Source organism: Tympanuchus pallidicinctus, unplaced genomic scaffold (assembly GCF_026119805.1).
Source record: "Tympanuchus pallidicinctus isolate F22 unplaced genomic scaffold, pur_lepc_1.0 scaffold8, whole genome shotgun sequence".
NCBI classification, from domain to species: Eukaryota; Metazoa; Chordata; class Aves; order Galliformes; family Phasianidae; genus Tympanuchus; species Tympanuchus pallidicinctus.
Window position 1 is genome coordinate 47,542,693 of NW_026294802.1, and position 15,053 is coordinate 47,557,745.

At 49.2% G+C, this 15,053-nt stretch overlaps 1 protein-coding gene across 5 annotated transcripts in view; it reads left to right on the top strand.

The window, feature by feature from the left end:
- NSMF (NMDA receptor synaptonuclear signaling and neuronal migration factor) overlaps positions 1-15,053 on the top strand; it is a 46,270-nt gene continuing 31,217 nt past the window's right edge. For 4 of the 5 annotated variants that reach the window (XM_052667670.1, XM_052667671.1, XM_052667666.1 and 1 more), the window contains exons 1-2: positions 1-213; positions 7,551-7,612. In XM_052667670.1, coding sequence (XP_052523630.1) covers positions 107-213; positions 7,551-7,612 — 169 coding nt within the window. In that variant the 5' untranslated portion in view covers positions 1-106. The remainder of the gene's footprint in view (positions 214-7,550; positions 7,613-15,053) is intronic. The other variant, XM_052667669.1, reaches the window with a different exon arrangement.

Consider the following 15,053-nt stretch of genomic DNA (forward strand, 5'->3'; position numbering starts at 1 on the left):
GAGCCGCACTCGCCGGGGGCAGCGGGGCGGCATGGCGGGGCGCTGAGCGCGGGGAGCGGCCCGGCACCCGGCCCCGCCGCGGCATGGGCGGCCTCGGGCTCGTGCGATGAGCGCTCCTCCGGCAGTCATCCCCCGCGCGAATATGGGCACAGCCGTGTCCAAAAGGAAGACGCTGAGGAACGAGGCCATGTCGTCGGTGGCGGCCAAAGTGAGGTGGGTGGTGGGATGGGGGTGGGGGGCGCGTCCCCACGAAGGCGGCTCGGCGGACCCCGCCCGGCGCTGAGCCGTGTGTGCGGGTCACCGCTGCGCCCGCACCGTCCGAGGCTCCGGCAGAGCGGAGCTCTGGGGCTTCGCAAACCGTCAGTCCGCTGGCCGGCTTCTAATCGGCTGAAATGCCATCTGTGCGTCCGGGGGCAGCGTTCCTTAAGGGCTCCCGTTCTGCTGTGTGGGAAACCTGCTGCGGGAGCATCCCTCAGCCCTGGGAAACACGCCGCAGAACCCATCGGATCTGCCCGCTTCTGCAGTGCCCGGAGCCGCCGTGCTGAGCAGTGAGAGGTTTGGGTTCTGTGGCTGTGGGTCCTGTGGTGCTTTTGTGCTTGCCTTACAGCGTAAGGTTTCGCTGACTGTGCTTGTAGCCCGTGGTGCTTATGAGTGGCAGGCGTAGGACATCCTACAAAACGTGTTGGTGGGTGACCGTGCCTCGGTTCGCAAAGCCATCGCGGAGGAGCTCTGCCCATTGCTGGGCAGGACGGACTCGACCCTCCTGCCTCACTGCAGCTGGGTGTCAGGGCATGGAGCAGCTCTTCAGGGTCCCTTCCAGCACAGCTGCGTGCTGGGCAGGTCTGTCCGGGGCTTTGCTACATCCAGATGAGCTCTGTGCTGCTGGGGAAAAAGGGAAGAAATAAACTTTTCAGCTACGTTATGTAACCTCCTTTGTGTCAGACAGAATTGCATCGGAACAGCCTGGAGTGGTGTGTAGGGCTTGATCTGTGCTGCCGTCACCTCTGTGAGGCTGGGGCTCAGCATTATGGCATCTCACTGTCCATGGAAGGTCTGAGGGCTTGAAGGGAGCACCACCAAAGCTGTCTGTGTGGTGCTGTTCTTTTGTGTTGTAAATTCTGGAGTGCATCTGGAGAAAGCTGTCGAGGCAGAGCGTGGAACTTCTCCCCACGTTGCAGTGTGCTGTGTTCATAGCTGAAAACCTGAGCGCTTTCGGTGGTGTTCAGAGGTTCGGCAGTGAGATTCTTTTTGGCAGATGTCAGCCAGGTGGTTGGAAAGAAATGACATAAAATGCACCTTGAGTGCTGTAATGGGGCTCTGGGTGTACGGTTAGGCAGTCAGGCACACAAACAGCATATTCTGTAACAGGCGAGAAGATTTCAAATGGTAGTGTGGGTGTTTGAGAGCAGCTAGCGCATTTGGAATGCAACTGCCCACATCAGGATGGGCACACTACTCGTGTAGTGTGAAATCTGCAGAGTTCAGGTTCTGGTTGGCTATGTGTGTGCTGCAGCTACTGACAGGCGGCTGCTGCTGCTGCGTGGGAGCTCGGAGGTGTCTGGTAGGGGTGTGAGTTGTGTGCTTTGACCAGAAGGGTTGGGAGGGTGGGCTGTGAAACATGAAGTCCCTGAGGGGTGGTCAGGCTGGCTGTTATGCAGTGCTGCTCTGTCCAGCTGAATGAATGTCCAATTGAAGAAGCCTTTGGGGAGGGCAGGGAACACGGAGCTCCTTGCGTTGCTCCTTTGTGTGAAGGTGGTGCTGGTGGGGAGCAAGCACTGCTGGTTTGGCTCTTAGCTGCACGTGTCAGCCTCTGCCTCGTGCAGTCACAGCCATCCTCAGCATTTCTACAGCAGACAGCATCCACCTGCTGGAAGATTTCTCCAAGCTTCCCAGTGCACATTGTCTCTTCTCCTCTGCCCTGGGTCTTCCTTCTGCATCCCACATGTCCTCATCTCATTTCTTTACAGAGAGGGCTTTGCAGGATGGTAGGTAAGGCACACAGATATGCTGCTCTGCCCTTCCCCAGAGGGCTGGGGGCTTGGATCACCTGCGTGGGTAATGCTGCTGCGATGATCTGGCCCCCCTCAGTTTCATGTAGTCAGTTTTGGAGCCTTGCATTTATGCTGCAGGGAGAGATGCTCTGGGATTATTTCCCAGCACCTCTTGAGCTCTGCTGTCCGTATTTCACCTGGGGCAGGTGACTTTTTGAAAGGAAAAAATCGCATCCTGAAATGCACCGCAAGTTCAAGCAGCTGCTGATGTATTTTGATTGCATGCAGCTGGAGTGTGTGTGCACATTCACCCCTCTTACTGAACGGGGAGCATCGTTTGTTTGCTGCTGTGAGGGATGTGATCCAAGCAGAAGGTGCATGCGCCCAAGCTTCTTCAATTAAAATCTCTGCAGAGTGCTCAGGGGATCACCTGTCCCAGGAGAATTCATTAAGCTCCACGCAGTGTGTTGTGTGTTAGGACTTTTACATAGCTCCTCAAAAATAATGGCAAAGTTGCTCTGCATTAGCATCACTGAGGGCATCCATGCTGCTGTGTCTTTGGTTTCTGCTGTCCTGTCCTCTCCTGAGGAAGCTGCAGCACACAGCTCCAGTCCGGCACCCTGAAAGTGGTGCTGGCTCAGCGGCATTGCTTTGCTCAGATTTTAATCGTGTGGCTGTGAGATCTTGCTGTCGTGCTCTGTCTTTCATGTGTGTGCTTTTTTTTTGCCTTGCAGCTCCCGGGGCATGCCTGCGGATGGCAGGGATGTGTCCTTGTCCTTGCGCTGTGACCTTGGTGCTGCCCCTCTGCCAGCAGCTCTGGCTGCTGTGCTTTGGGTGTCTGCATGTTCCCATCAGACCCGAGAAGCATCGGACACGCTCTCCTTGGCTTCCTCAGCTTGCTTTCAAGGGCAGAGACGAACCAAAGCCTTTAGAAATGGCTCTCTCTGTCCTCACTGCCTTTAGCCCTACAGAACGATGCTGACATCCCAGATGTGGCAATAAACTGCAGCTCCACTTGGTATTTCTCTGATTTGTAGCTTTCCTGTGGGGAGTGCAGCAGTGCTTGTAGAGGACACGAGGCTTCTGCTGGATGTTCCAGAACTTCTCCTTGACGTAGTTATCACGGGACATGTATGAATTGAGTATGTGCTTTATCTGACACCGAAGTGTCAGGACTTTGGTGTTTGCCCCTTGCAGAAGGGAGAATTCTGCCTCGCTCCCCCTTTGCTGACTGTTGAGGCCATAGGATGGTTTAAAACAAGTCCACAAAGGCTCAGAAAGTGTCTGTCTTGCGCTGTCAAAATACCGAGATACCCAAATGCACTCCTTACCTCAGGTTTCTTATTGTCGAGTCATTTCTGGCTTAGGTCGGGGTTCTTAGTGGAGTCTGGATTCCTTTTTTCTGCTTGTGAATTTTCCCGTGGATGGTATGAACTCCCATGTTTTGATTACCTGCTCTGTTCTCTCTCCTCCTGTCAGAGCTTTGTAAATATAAATTCCTCCGAGACGGTGCAAACTTTGACTTCAGGATCTCAGCAGTGGTTTTCCTTTTCCCGAGAGTGACAGTTTTTCTGTTACTTAGCTATTGCAGGCCAACTTTTGTCAGCATGGTGCTGACGTGGGGTTTAACCACTGTGAGCATCAGTGGCTTCTGTGTGATGGAGCTGCTAAGGATGGACATGCTGTGGTGCTCCCAGGGCTGCTGTTGGATGTAAGTCCCAATGGTGCAGGGCTCTCTTGCTCCTGTTTTTCTGATGCCCAGCACTGTCACATGCTGTCACAGCAGATTCCTGCAGCACCTCCTGAGCACTACTTCTCAACATGCACGAGAAGGTGTGCTTTTCTCTTTCAGTACAATACTTCTGAGTACTCTGACTTTTGCTTATCCTGCTGCAGTGCTCAAAATGGAGTTACCACAGTGCTTTCATGTATTTGTGAGCGTTTCAATACACATTTTTTAGCTTACTTCAGTGTCAGTTTAGAGGAGTGCATAAATTTGTGTGCATCAATTTCCCGTAGCTGCCAGTACACATCAAGGCTCCTTTTATCCTGTTGATGTGATTATTTCAGAGACATAAAGGCTATTCCACACTCATCACGCTGTAATTGATATCTCTGTTATTTAGCGGCTTTCCTCCTTCTAGCAAATTTTTGTCTAAACCTTCTCTGCTTCTCTGCCAGATCTCAGCCTTCCATGCACGGCTCCAGCCCTGACACCAGCACTGTGAGTGCTGAGAGATGACTGCAGAAGGGCAGCTTCCTTTGCCTGCGTTGTCCCACCCCACCCTCTGCACTCTGGAAGTAGTTCTGTTGGAGGAGAAGCCGAAGAAGACAGTAGTGTTTGCTCTGGGGCACAGGCAGCATTCTCCTTGCTGGTTGCACTCAGTAGCTCAGTGCACCGAGGCAGTGGGTTCTGGTTGATGTCTGGTTACATCAAACTGTACTGACTGAGTTATGTGCAGGTCTGGTCTGTCACCAAAATGAAAACCTTCCTCTAGATGAGTCAGGGCTGAACTTGTGGCATCAGCTGATTGCCTCTCAGTAGCTACCTGCTCATTTGTATGCTGCTTTCACAGTGTCACACACGCAGGGCTATAGCTCATCTCCTTGTGTCCATGTAAGGCACCTTGCACTTCATCTCACTCATCTGAAACAAGTTTCTTTTTTCCTTCTCTTACAAGTTAAATCACATGTGTCTTTCCAGCCCAGCAGAAGGATTACTGTCCAGAGCCATCAGAGGGCTTGATGGGCTTTTTTGGCTGTAGTGGCTGAGACACAGAATAGAGCAGTTACCAGCTGCTTGAGTTTTGCTCTGCTTTATTTCAATCATGTCAGCACATAGCCAGGGACGGTGAGTGGCACATTAATGATGCTGGCAGGTGCTGGCAAACTGGGGTGAGTGAGCACAGCGAGGGCAGGGAAGGAGGACAGGAGGCTTGGCAAGGTGAGGCCAGGCATAAGGAACGAGTGTGGCCATCCGAGTGCCCTTGGCAAGAGGCATGTGTGGGCATCTGTGGGAGATCTGCTGAGGCACAGCCTCAGTGGCACTTGAGAGGCAGAAATGTAGAAGGGAACCACTGAGATAATAGGCAAACAATTAGTCTGGAGTTTGCAGTGCAATTGGCTGGAAAACCCCCATTGCACATTGTGCTTTGCAGGCTTCACTGGCTTATTAACTGTCACTGGAGAGCTGTGATCAGGCATCCAGGGCTGTTTGCTCTTAGGCTGACCAGCAGCATGAAGAGCAGTGCAGTGGGATGGCAGGGACGGAGCTGCGGGCTCAGCTGGTGTTGGCAGCATGTTTCTGAGTAGCCCCGTGCTTCTGCTCTGTGAGGAGAGGGCTGAGATGTTGGGGTCTGGCCTGCAAGGTTCTGCCCTGCTGCCCCGTCTGCTGGGGATGAGAAGGGGGAGGCTGGAGGCTGTGCAGCACCTCTGAGCTCGGGCTCTGGATGACTGTTTTTGCTTAGAATGAGAGGGATGGAGTGCAGCAGTGCTCCTCTGGCCCATCATTTGTACGTTGGGTCTTAAGTAACGATTGGTGCTAATTTTTTGAGCATGGTTTGCAAGCTAAAGGTGAAGCCTTGGATCATGTTCTAAAGCAGACAGTTCTGCTTCAGGCATTGGTGGAGATGAATGGAGGAAAGCGATAGGTGCTCTTGGAGCTTTTGAACTAGTTACAAAATAAACTTTATCTTTGAATTTTAGAGTATCTTTTAGTGCAAGTCCCTGTGCTCTCTCCCTGATATTTTTCTCATTATTATTTTCATCGATCAAGTGACTGATGTTGCTCTGGATAAACTTTGAAGCCTTTTTGGAGGATGTGTGTCCTGCTGTCTAGTGGAAGAGAGGCTGGAAGTCTCCAGCATAGCCTGCTGCTGCCAATGAGCCCAGTCCTGGCTTTTGGCTGAGCCTCTGCCCTTCTCTGCTGGGCTACAAGAGCAGCTTCAGCTCTCAAGTTTTTCTCTGTTGCCCCAAGACCAAGTTCTGCATTTTGCTGAGACCAAAGGGTAGTGGATGCAAGGACGATTCATGAGGTGCTGTCTTCCTGCCTGGGTGAACCATGACAGTTTGCTCCTTGCAGACTGCTGTGCTAGTTGTACAGCTCTTCCACATGACTGTGCATGACCATCTCTGGGGGTGCGTAGGCTTTGGGCAATGCAATTTGGGCAGCTGGCACCTCAGGCTGATGTTAGAAGTACATCCTGGTCCTAGACAAGCAGGAACCTGGATAAAAGAAAAACCTCAGCGCTGCATGTGGCCTGTAGTGATGCAGAAGGGTTATACTTTTCTTCTTGCACAGCTGTAGCTGTGCTGCATCAGAGCTCTTCAGATTTGTCTGCGCTGAAGTTTAGCTCCAAAGAGCCTAAATTGTTCTTTAATCTTTCACATCAATCCTCTTTAGCTGGCTGTGGTTGACAAATGCACTTCCCACTCCTTCCAGTTGTGGTCACTGAGAGGTACGTTGTGCTTCCCTTTGGGAGGAGACGAGTGAAAGCAATGGGAGAAAATCCTGGCCACACAGGTTGAGATGTGCAGTGGTGTTGGGTAGCAAGGCGGAAGGTTGATTTGGAGGTCAAAGCTGCTTTCACTTGGACATGTAGCACCTTCCGGAGCTTAGTCTTTTATAGCATCTAGAACTGGGGTGGGATGTTTCGAGGCATGGAAAATCCTCCCAGTTGTCCCATGTCTTCCTCTCCTCCTCCACAAGAGCTGTCTGTGTGCTAGCAGGCTGAGTGCTTGGCTTGACTTACCAGGGAGGTGGGTGCCTGTTTGATCTTGCTGTTCGTGAGTCTCCACCCAGTATTTATGTGAGGGAATGCATGCCTTGACCTTTCCTTTCCTCTGTGGGTTAAATGCAGAGAGCTCCCAGGTTGGAGTATTTGTAGTTTTGCTCTCTTGATGTGCAATAAGGTTTGAGCTCACTCTCCCTGGTTGAGCTGTAATATATTTCAGTAAAATCTCAGTCATTCATGGAACCTGAATCTATTGAAGAACAGCAAGAGGTTTTTATGGGTTGCCAGTGGTCCAAATACTGACGTTGTTGGTGATGGATAATTTAGGGATCAGGCAGGTGAAATGGGTGTTAGCATTAATATCTAGGTACAATTGTTCACAAATAAGAGCACTTGTAACTGGAGTAGAAGACAGACTGTGGTGATGGTTGGGACTGGGATGGGTTTCCTTTCCCTCAGAGCTGCAGGAGCTGTGATCGTGGTGCTTGGAGCTGTGATCCAGCTCCTAACTGGGAGATACAGGCACTGCAGAAACCAGGCCAAGTTGCACACAAAGAGAATTTTTTTTTTGTCTTACCACTGGTTTTGTCTGTTGTTTCTCTGCCAGGGTTGTAGTGCAACTCTGTGTAAGGAAATGCTTTGGCTGGGGAAAAGCTGAGGTGTGTTAATAGAGGAGCTGCCACTGCGGCTTGTTTCAGTTGATGTCACCTGAAGCTGAGGGAAAGGCAGCAGTGTGTGTTGAACTGTCCCTTCCTTCCTTGGAATTCAACCACTGTCCATCTCTTCTTTCTCTTACTGCTGCTGTCGGTGATGCTTGGATGCACAGAGCGGCAAGGGCTTTTGGAGAATACCTTTCACAAAATCATCCTGAAGGCAGAAATGGCTCAGGTAAGAGATGATGTACGTTGTTTTTGTCTGCATGTGCATGCACCCACTTCTGCCTTAGAATTAAAGTGTGTCGACTTACTTACTACAAAGGGCCAGTGTGAGATCCCAGCAGCGGAGGGGCTGGAGAGTCACCCTGTGGATCCGTGTGAAGCCCATGAGGAGAAAAGGCACTTTGGTGATTCAAGCATTGGGTGGCTGTGGGGACAAGCTCAGTTCCAGTGCATCCTGCCATAAATTTGCTCCTCGAGCTGATGTCCTTGGATGACACTTCAGCTGAAGAATGAAAAACTGCACTGCATGAGGCTTCTGCTCTGGTTTGTTACTCCTAGGTCTTGCTTTCACTGAGGAATAAAAAAAATATGAGTTGTGGTACATGAGTTGCTGTGCATAGTGTATGTGCAGCAATCTGTCTTTCCTGGTAGAGGTAACCTTTGGATTTCTTCCCGGGGTTTTCTTCAGCAGAGGTTAAAATGCAGTTTGCCTTGCCAGGTTGAGGACACCAGCATGTGCTAGCTAATGTATTAATTTTCTAGACACAGAAACTGTCCCTGTCAGCCTGCGGTGGGTTCTGTTTGATGGGCTGGGGGCATCTGGGAGGGCTGTGTCTTCTCTATGAGAAAAGAAAACATTTTGTGGATGTTAAATTCGCTGCAAAAGACTCCACAGAAAGTCTTGTGTGGATAAATATCAAGGTGTTCTGTAGTCTTGAACTCTTCCATGGAGATAAATGTATTAAATAGAATGCAACGTAGAGTCATGTTTACATCGTATGTAAACTGTATGTTTGTTTAGACCTGTACAAGTGGAAAATGCTTCTTACTCAAAGAGCAAGCCCAGTCACACTGGTGTATGTCAACCAGATGGAGTCCCAGCCTATTTCTTTGGATCTGTTCTGATGACCTTCAAGTTGTCCTTGGCTGAATTGTGCTAAGTTTGAGAGTAGAAGAGCTTAAAGACAATATACTGCTGTTTTCTTTGAGATTTATATATTCTTTTCCTACAGCCTTAAGAAACTCCAGTGACACATTACTTACTGAGAGTATTTGGTATAAGAATGACCCGTGGTGGTGAGGGAGGGAGAAGAGAGTAGGAGAAGGCTGGGGTTCAGAGCAGCTGAGATGGAGAGTCTGTGTGGTGAGGCAGAGGGGAGGTGAAGGTTGGACAGACTTCACAGATGTTCCTGAATGGCAAAAGCAGCCTTTATCAGGGCTATTTTTGCAGCTGTTTCTGTCTTTTCCTGCAGGGAAAGCAGGAATTCCCATTTGGATCCAAGTGAATTTAATTATCTTATACATAAGAACTGAGCAGAGAGAGGTTCACATAATATACCAAAATCCTTTGTGGGATCCGTCAGCATTGAGTGGGAAATAAATTAATAAAGCTCTCTAGAAATGAATCTGAATGTTTATAGGAAAGGGGGAAAAATACTTTTAAAGTCATCTACTGAAATTCTGCAGCATACAGTCTAACAGTCTGTAGCATTTCTTTGTAACTAACTATGGGAGAATGGCTGCTCTCCTATAAAAATGTTGGACATAGAAAATCTGTCTCCCTTTTCTTCGTCCCAGTTGTGCAGCATGAGAGAAATCAGCTCTTTTCTTCCTGCAGAAATCCTGTGTGCCTCAGCACTGCTCTACGAGTTCCTGAACACTCCACCTTTGGCTCAGCAGAGTGTGAGCTGTGTGGTTAGCTTTGATCTGATGACTCCTACAGAACAAATGAAGGGTTCTTTGACATCAGTTGAGGATGGAGCACTTATCTAGGAGCGGCTGAGGTTGCTCCAGCTCACCAGCTTGGCTGAAGGGAGCAGGGAAGAAGCAGTGTCATGGCTGCACACACCCACTGGTATCCACTAGTTAAATTCTCACTTGCATGTATTGGTGCAGAAAGCTCAGCACGTTGTAGAAATGAGTCCTCAGTGCCTGTGTGTCTGCTTCTAGCTGGGCTCTTACTGTGAGTGTCTTTACCTGGTGACGTAGGTCTGCTTTCTGCTGTAGTAACCCCTGGTGTTTGTGGGGATGCTCCCTGCAGTGCCAGAAGACTGCAGCTGGGATTAAGGCAGTACCCTAAAAGTGAATGGAAGGAGATAGGTCTGTGACCAGGTGTGAATCTGTTCTGCTGCTTTAGCTGCTAATTCAGCTCCTGGGCAGAAGGGTAGAGCTGCCTGGTACCTGCTCAGGCAGGCACAGCAGACCCTCCATCTGCATGGAGATGCCACATGTGCAGAGGCTGCCTCAGCTTGCTTCATTTCTGCTGCATTTTGTTCTCTGAGGATCATCAGTTCTGCTTTGACTGTTTTAGAGTCCTTTGGAGGTAAAGAGGGTGGCAGGATGCTGCAGGGTGTAGCAGGAGAAGGGGAGGAGGAGTGTTTGTTGGTTACAGTTTCTGATTATTCCTGATAGGAGGCCTGAGAGCATCAGGTTTCAGAAATACTGCAATTAGCTCCAGGAGGTCTTCAGGGCGTTATCCTGGAGGAGGTTTCTCTGGGTGACTCAGGAGGAACATTTACCTCCTCTTCGGTGTGTGGCTCAGTGTGCTCTGACTGTTCTGTCTGGTTACTGCAGGGGTGGCAATATACCAATTTTCTTCCCTTTGTTTCCCTTTTGGATCAGGCTGGATTTGACCCCTTAGGATTGCTCAGTTGTTGTTGTTGTTGTTTTCCTCCTGATCTTTAAGGTATTCAGAGGAATTCGGCAAAAAAGGAGGGTTGGGCTCTACTGTAGCTGACATAGCATGGATCTGTTAAGGGAGCTGGATCTGTTAAGGACCAGGACATCTCCTGCTCCTCTGCTGGCCCTGTTCGGTGCTGCTTTATTCATGCAGACTGAAGCTCTGGGAAGGCTCCCAGGAAGAGCACTCTCCCATGTTGAGCATTCATTCTAACTACAAGGCTGTTGTAAAGTCCTTGCTGGCTCTTCTAGCTTTCTGATATATTCCCATCCTGTCTGTGGAATGGCTTTAGAGGAGGAATGGGTGCCCCTTGTGACAGGCTGAGAAGAAAGACAGGGAAGAGGACTGGAGTGTTGTAAAAGGTGAATGTAAAAAGGCTGGAGAGAGTAAAATGTATTTAAAAAATAACGACTCAGGGTCTCACCAGTGCTCATGAGATGAAGAGTTCTAGAGATTACCAGAGTCCCCATCTGCCACCTTAGGTGTCAGAAGCCCACACTGAGATTTAGATTTCTTTATACCCATGTATTGAAACTATGAGAAGTTGGCACGGGGGCAATGAAGTTGAACAATGGCAAATGGAGTTCTTGAGATATTCCTCCTGCATGGGGGGAGTGGCAGTACATGAGCTGGGATTCAAGCAGAAGAGGAGATCCCAGCAAGTAAAATGTGTGCTCAGTGCTGCAGTGATGGTGGGCCTTGGGCCAGAGATGCCTGGCAGATCTTGACTCACGTTCACTGTGGTTATTAGCAAAAACAGCATGCTACTGGGAGAGCTTTGCATCAGCACAGACCAAAATTAATCATTACCTGAAAATGGAATAAACTTCATTTTTAAGTTCAAACAAGTCATCTGCACTTCTTCTCTTTATTCATCTGCGACATTTCAGCCATCTGTGGAAACAATGAAGATGTAGTGAGAAAGGAACAGCTCACAACCTTCCCCAAAGCAAACAGCAATGGATAATGCTGGCAGGAGGAAAGTGTTTGCTGATGCTGCTGTGTTTCATGCACACACTTCGCTGAAACAACTGCTGGTGTTTGCACCCTGGCTGTTGTCACTTCAGAGGAGTGGGTATGAGTGTGTGGAAGGTAGCAGCCATGCAGCAGGAAGGTTTTTCGTGCTGTTAGGAACTCACAGTGAGCTTGAGAAGTTCCAGCACAAGGCTTTGGGTCAGGGGAGTGCTCTGAGGGCTGGGCTTTTGATGAAGCCAGGGTGATGGGACTGCAGCTACCACATGGTCTCCAAGGGACCTTCAGTTCTCCAATGTCCGGGCTGTGGAGCTGCAGGTACTGACTCAAGGTAAGCAGCAGCCTGCCTTTTCTCCATGGAGACTTACCCTATCCTGGGGTGGATCCCGACAATGGGTCTGGCCCAGCTGCTCCAGTGCATCCCTGTGCAACCTGGATTCAGTCCGGCAAAGGGAGGTAGAATCTCACCTCAAGGCTTCAGGCTGCTTCCAGCCTCGAACAGCACAGGTATGGTGTGGAGGTGTCCTCAAACCCACTGCAGAATGTGCTGGTTGTGAAGTGAGCAGGAGCGTAGGCTGGGGTGTTACCATGGGGATGCTGAGGTGGTGGAAGCTGCCTTTTGCTCGGTTGGGTCCTGCCTCGCAGGAGCAGTTTTGTCTGCTCACATTAATGTTGCAGGCCAATCTCAAAGGTTGTTGGGAGAGTGATGGTGAGGTACAGCGCCAACAGCATCAGGCAGTTTGTCGCTCAGAAGTCTAATTGGAACAACTCTGTCACATTTAAGTGACCGCCTGTTTTCTCAGAGCTGCTCCCTTGCTGAAGCAGGCCCTGCCTTTTCTCCGTGAGATGCCTTCCTCAGGAGCTGTGGGGTCAGAGTCCCTGCTAAGCTGACAGTGGGGCTGACTGGTCAGGCCTTGGAGACCCCATAGTGAGCGCTGTGCTCATCACAGCAGTGCTGCTCCTGTCACCTCTAACGAGCTGCTGAGCAGCTTCTGAACTGTGAAAACACCTCTGTGACTTTTTAGAAAATGATCTATTTCCATTTTTATGTGTGTCCTTGCCTCATGTTTCAGTATTTGGAATAAATTTCCTGGGTTTGCACTGGGGGGAGCTTTGCACTGCAACTGGGATGCTCTCTCTGTACCCCATTGGGAAGAGGAGATGACCTGGCAGTGTCATAGCAGACCTGGGGCAGTGGCAGGCATATGGGATGAATGAGAACTGAAACTGAGGGAGAAACTGTTCAGCCTTGCTCTTTGAAAAGCTGTTCTTTATTTGCAGTGCACCCATCTGCTCCCTCATTGAGGGTATCACCTGGACTCCTACCAGTGTGAAATAAAAATAATTAAAAAAAAAAACACACAGACCACAAACACTTCAATTTCATTTCTCCTAGTGGGAACAATAATGCAAAGCCTGCATCTGTGCCTTTATCTTCAGTGGCCGAGGCAGTCCTTTCATTTAATGTTGGTACTTAAAAATCAAGAAGCATCATGTGCAAAGAGCTCTTGCTGAGGTGGGGCAGGGAAGAGGAAATTGGCTCTGAAATGCACTTCTCTGAGGTGATAGATGCATTTTTTTAATGGGATTTCTCTAGGTTCCCCTTTGCCGCTTTGTTTCTGGTGCTGGAGCAGAGGTTTTACATCTAAGTGCTTTGATCATCAGTTTGGCTGCTAAATGCAGTAATAAATTTGGGTCTTTTTTAAAAGCCTTATGGCTGTAATTCTGCCTTGATTTATAAACTTCTCATCCGATGGGGCTACAGGGCAGTCTGCATCTGGCATGAGCTTGGCTTGGTGATCCCTACTGTTGTGCATGGGCATCACTCAGCTGAGGCGTATCCCAGTGTGTTACCTCTTCACTAGAAATGCTGCAAGAGGGAAAGAAAATGCAGAAGCCATTAGCAATTAGTTACCTGGGTCAGAGCACTGCACTCGAGATAGTTGCTGAATGCACAGGAATGTATTGTAATTAAGTGCCTAATGATGAGAAACTAAATGCACCACAAATATGGATTCTTTCTCTCCCAAGGCATTGCTGGTTAACTGGTACAGATCAGCACTGCTGTCAGTGGTCCTCTTTGATACCTGTGCTCTAATGGCTGCGTTGGGCAGGGCTGTGTGCAAGATGGAGAAAGAGCAACATGAGAATGAAGGGAAGCAGAGTGGCTGCAGCCAGGCAGGGGGTGCTAACAGCAGGCTGCTTCAGCTGGCTCACGGGAGGCAATTCCACTCACTGCAGAAGTCCCCTGTTAATGTTTGAGCTCTCTGAACTGGACATCCCTGTGCCTCAGGTTTTATTCAGTGTCAATCTCTTGACCAGCAGGAACAACCTATCAACCTTAAACGCCGAGGTGCAAACAGTTCTGGTGTTCTGGCAGCGCCTGAATCCAATTCTCTGCAAGGATAGATGAGGGAATCACAGAATCATAGAATGGCCTGGGTTGCAAAGGAGCACAGTGCTCAACTCATTTCAACCCCCTGCTGTGTGCAGGTCGCCAACCAGCAGCCCAGGCTGCCCAGAACCACATCCAGCCTGGCCTTGAATGCCTGCAGGGATGAGGCATCCACAGCCTCCTTGGGCAACCTGTTCCACTTTTCCCTGATGACATCTCTGGGCTGCCGGCGTGCATGAATGCGTAGGTGGGAACTCGCTGAAGTGACTGCAGGATCAGTTCAGGGGCCAAGAATTCATTACAAAGAATGTTTGATATTTTTTTTTAATCCTTTCATAGTGATTTATTTCTGTAGATATATTCTTTATTAACCAGAAGCCTTGAGTAAAGCTTCACGTTGCCTTTGCACACAAAGTTGCTTCTCCGACATACAGGCACTGAAGATGCTAAATTACTGAAAATAAATAATTATCCAGTTGTTAGGAAGAGGAGACTTACTGGTGTGGTGGCTGACTTTTTACCTTGAGAACTCCTGGATAAGTACAAGTCGGTACAGCTCGAGAAAGGAGCAGGTAAGGTAGGAAGAAAGTCCTGTAGACTAGATTAGACAGGTTGTCAGATGCATCCAGTCAAGAGCTGTAAAGCTGCTGTGATTTCTGTAAGAAGTTGACTCTTACTCGAAACCTGCCTTATCCCTTTTACATGTCTGTTCATTTCGTGGAGCCCAAGCAGATCTCAGTGCTTACGAAGCTAAGATTGGAATCGATCTGTCTGCACTGGCAATTGTCAGCATTTTAGAGCTGCTGTACTGTGGGCACTTTGTTCCCTCTGTGAGTGGAGGTGTAGGAACCTAAATAAAACACTTCAGGGCTCGGACTTTTTACAGTACCGTTTGCCTTTGGATACCAGAGCTCGGAACTCAAACAGTTGTTTATTTTTTATTCTTTATTTTTCTTTGAAGCACGTTATTATGCATAAAGTGCATCATCCCATGTCTTTGCTCTCATGTTGCTGTACATCCTCCACAGAAGTATTCATTTTAGGAGTGGAGGCAGCCGTCAGCCACTGTTACGTGGTGCATTAAAAATATGTAGCGTCATGATGCCTGCACAGATTAGTAAGTTTGACAAGATGAGGTAAGCATCTAGAGCTGGCCTTTGTTTTTAATTTTAAAAATTGATGTCCCTGGCTCTATTATCCAGCAGAGGTCTTGGCATGTCCTGAAGAGCTATATGCTGGTGTTTTCCCAAGACGTGCCCTCTCTAGAGCACAGTTAGATGTAGAGCTGAAGAGGATCTGAGTCATTGGAGAATAAAATCGGTGTCCTGCTGCCTCTCCAGGGCTAAGAAGTAATTGGTGGTACTTTGGAGCCTGTGGCCACTGTGTCGTGCTGCAGGCAGGGCT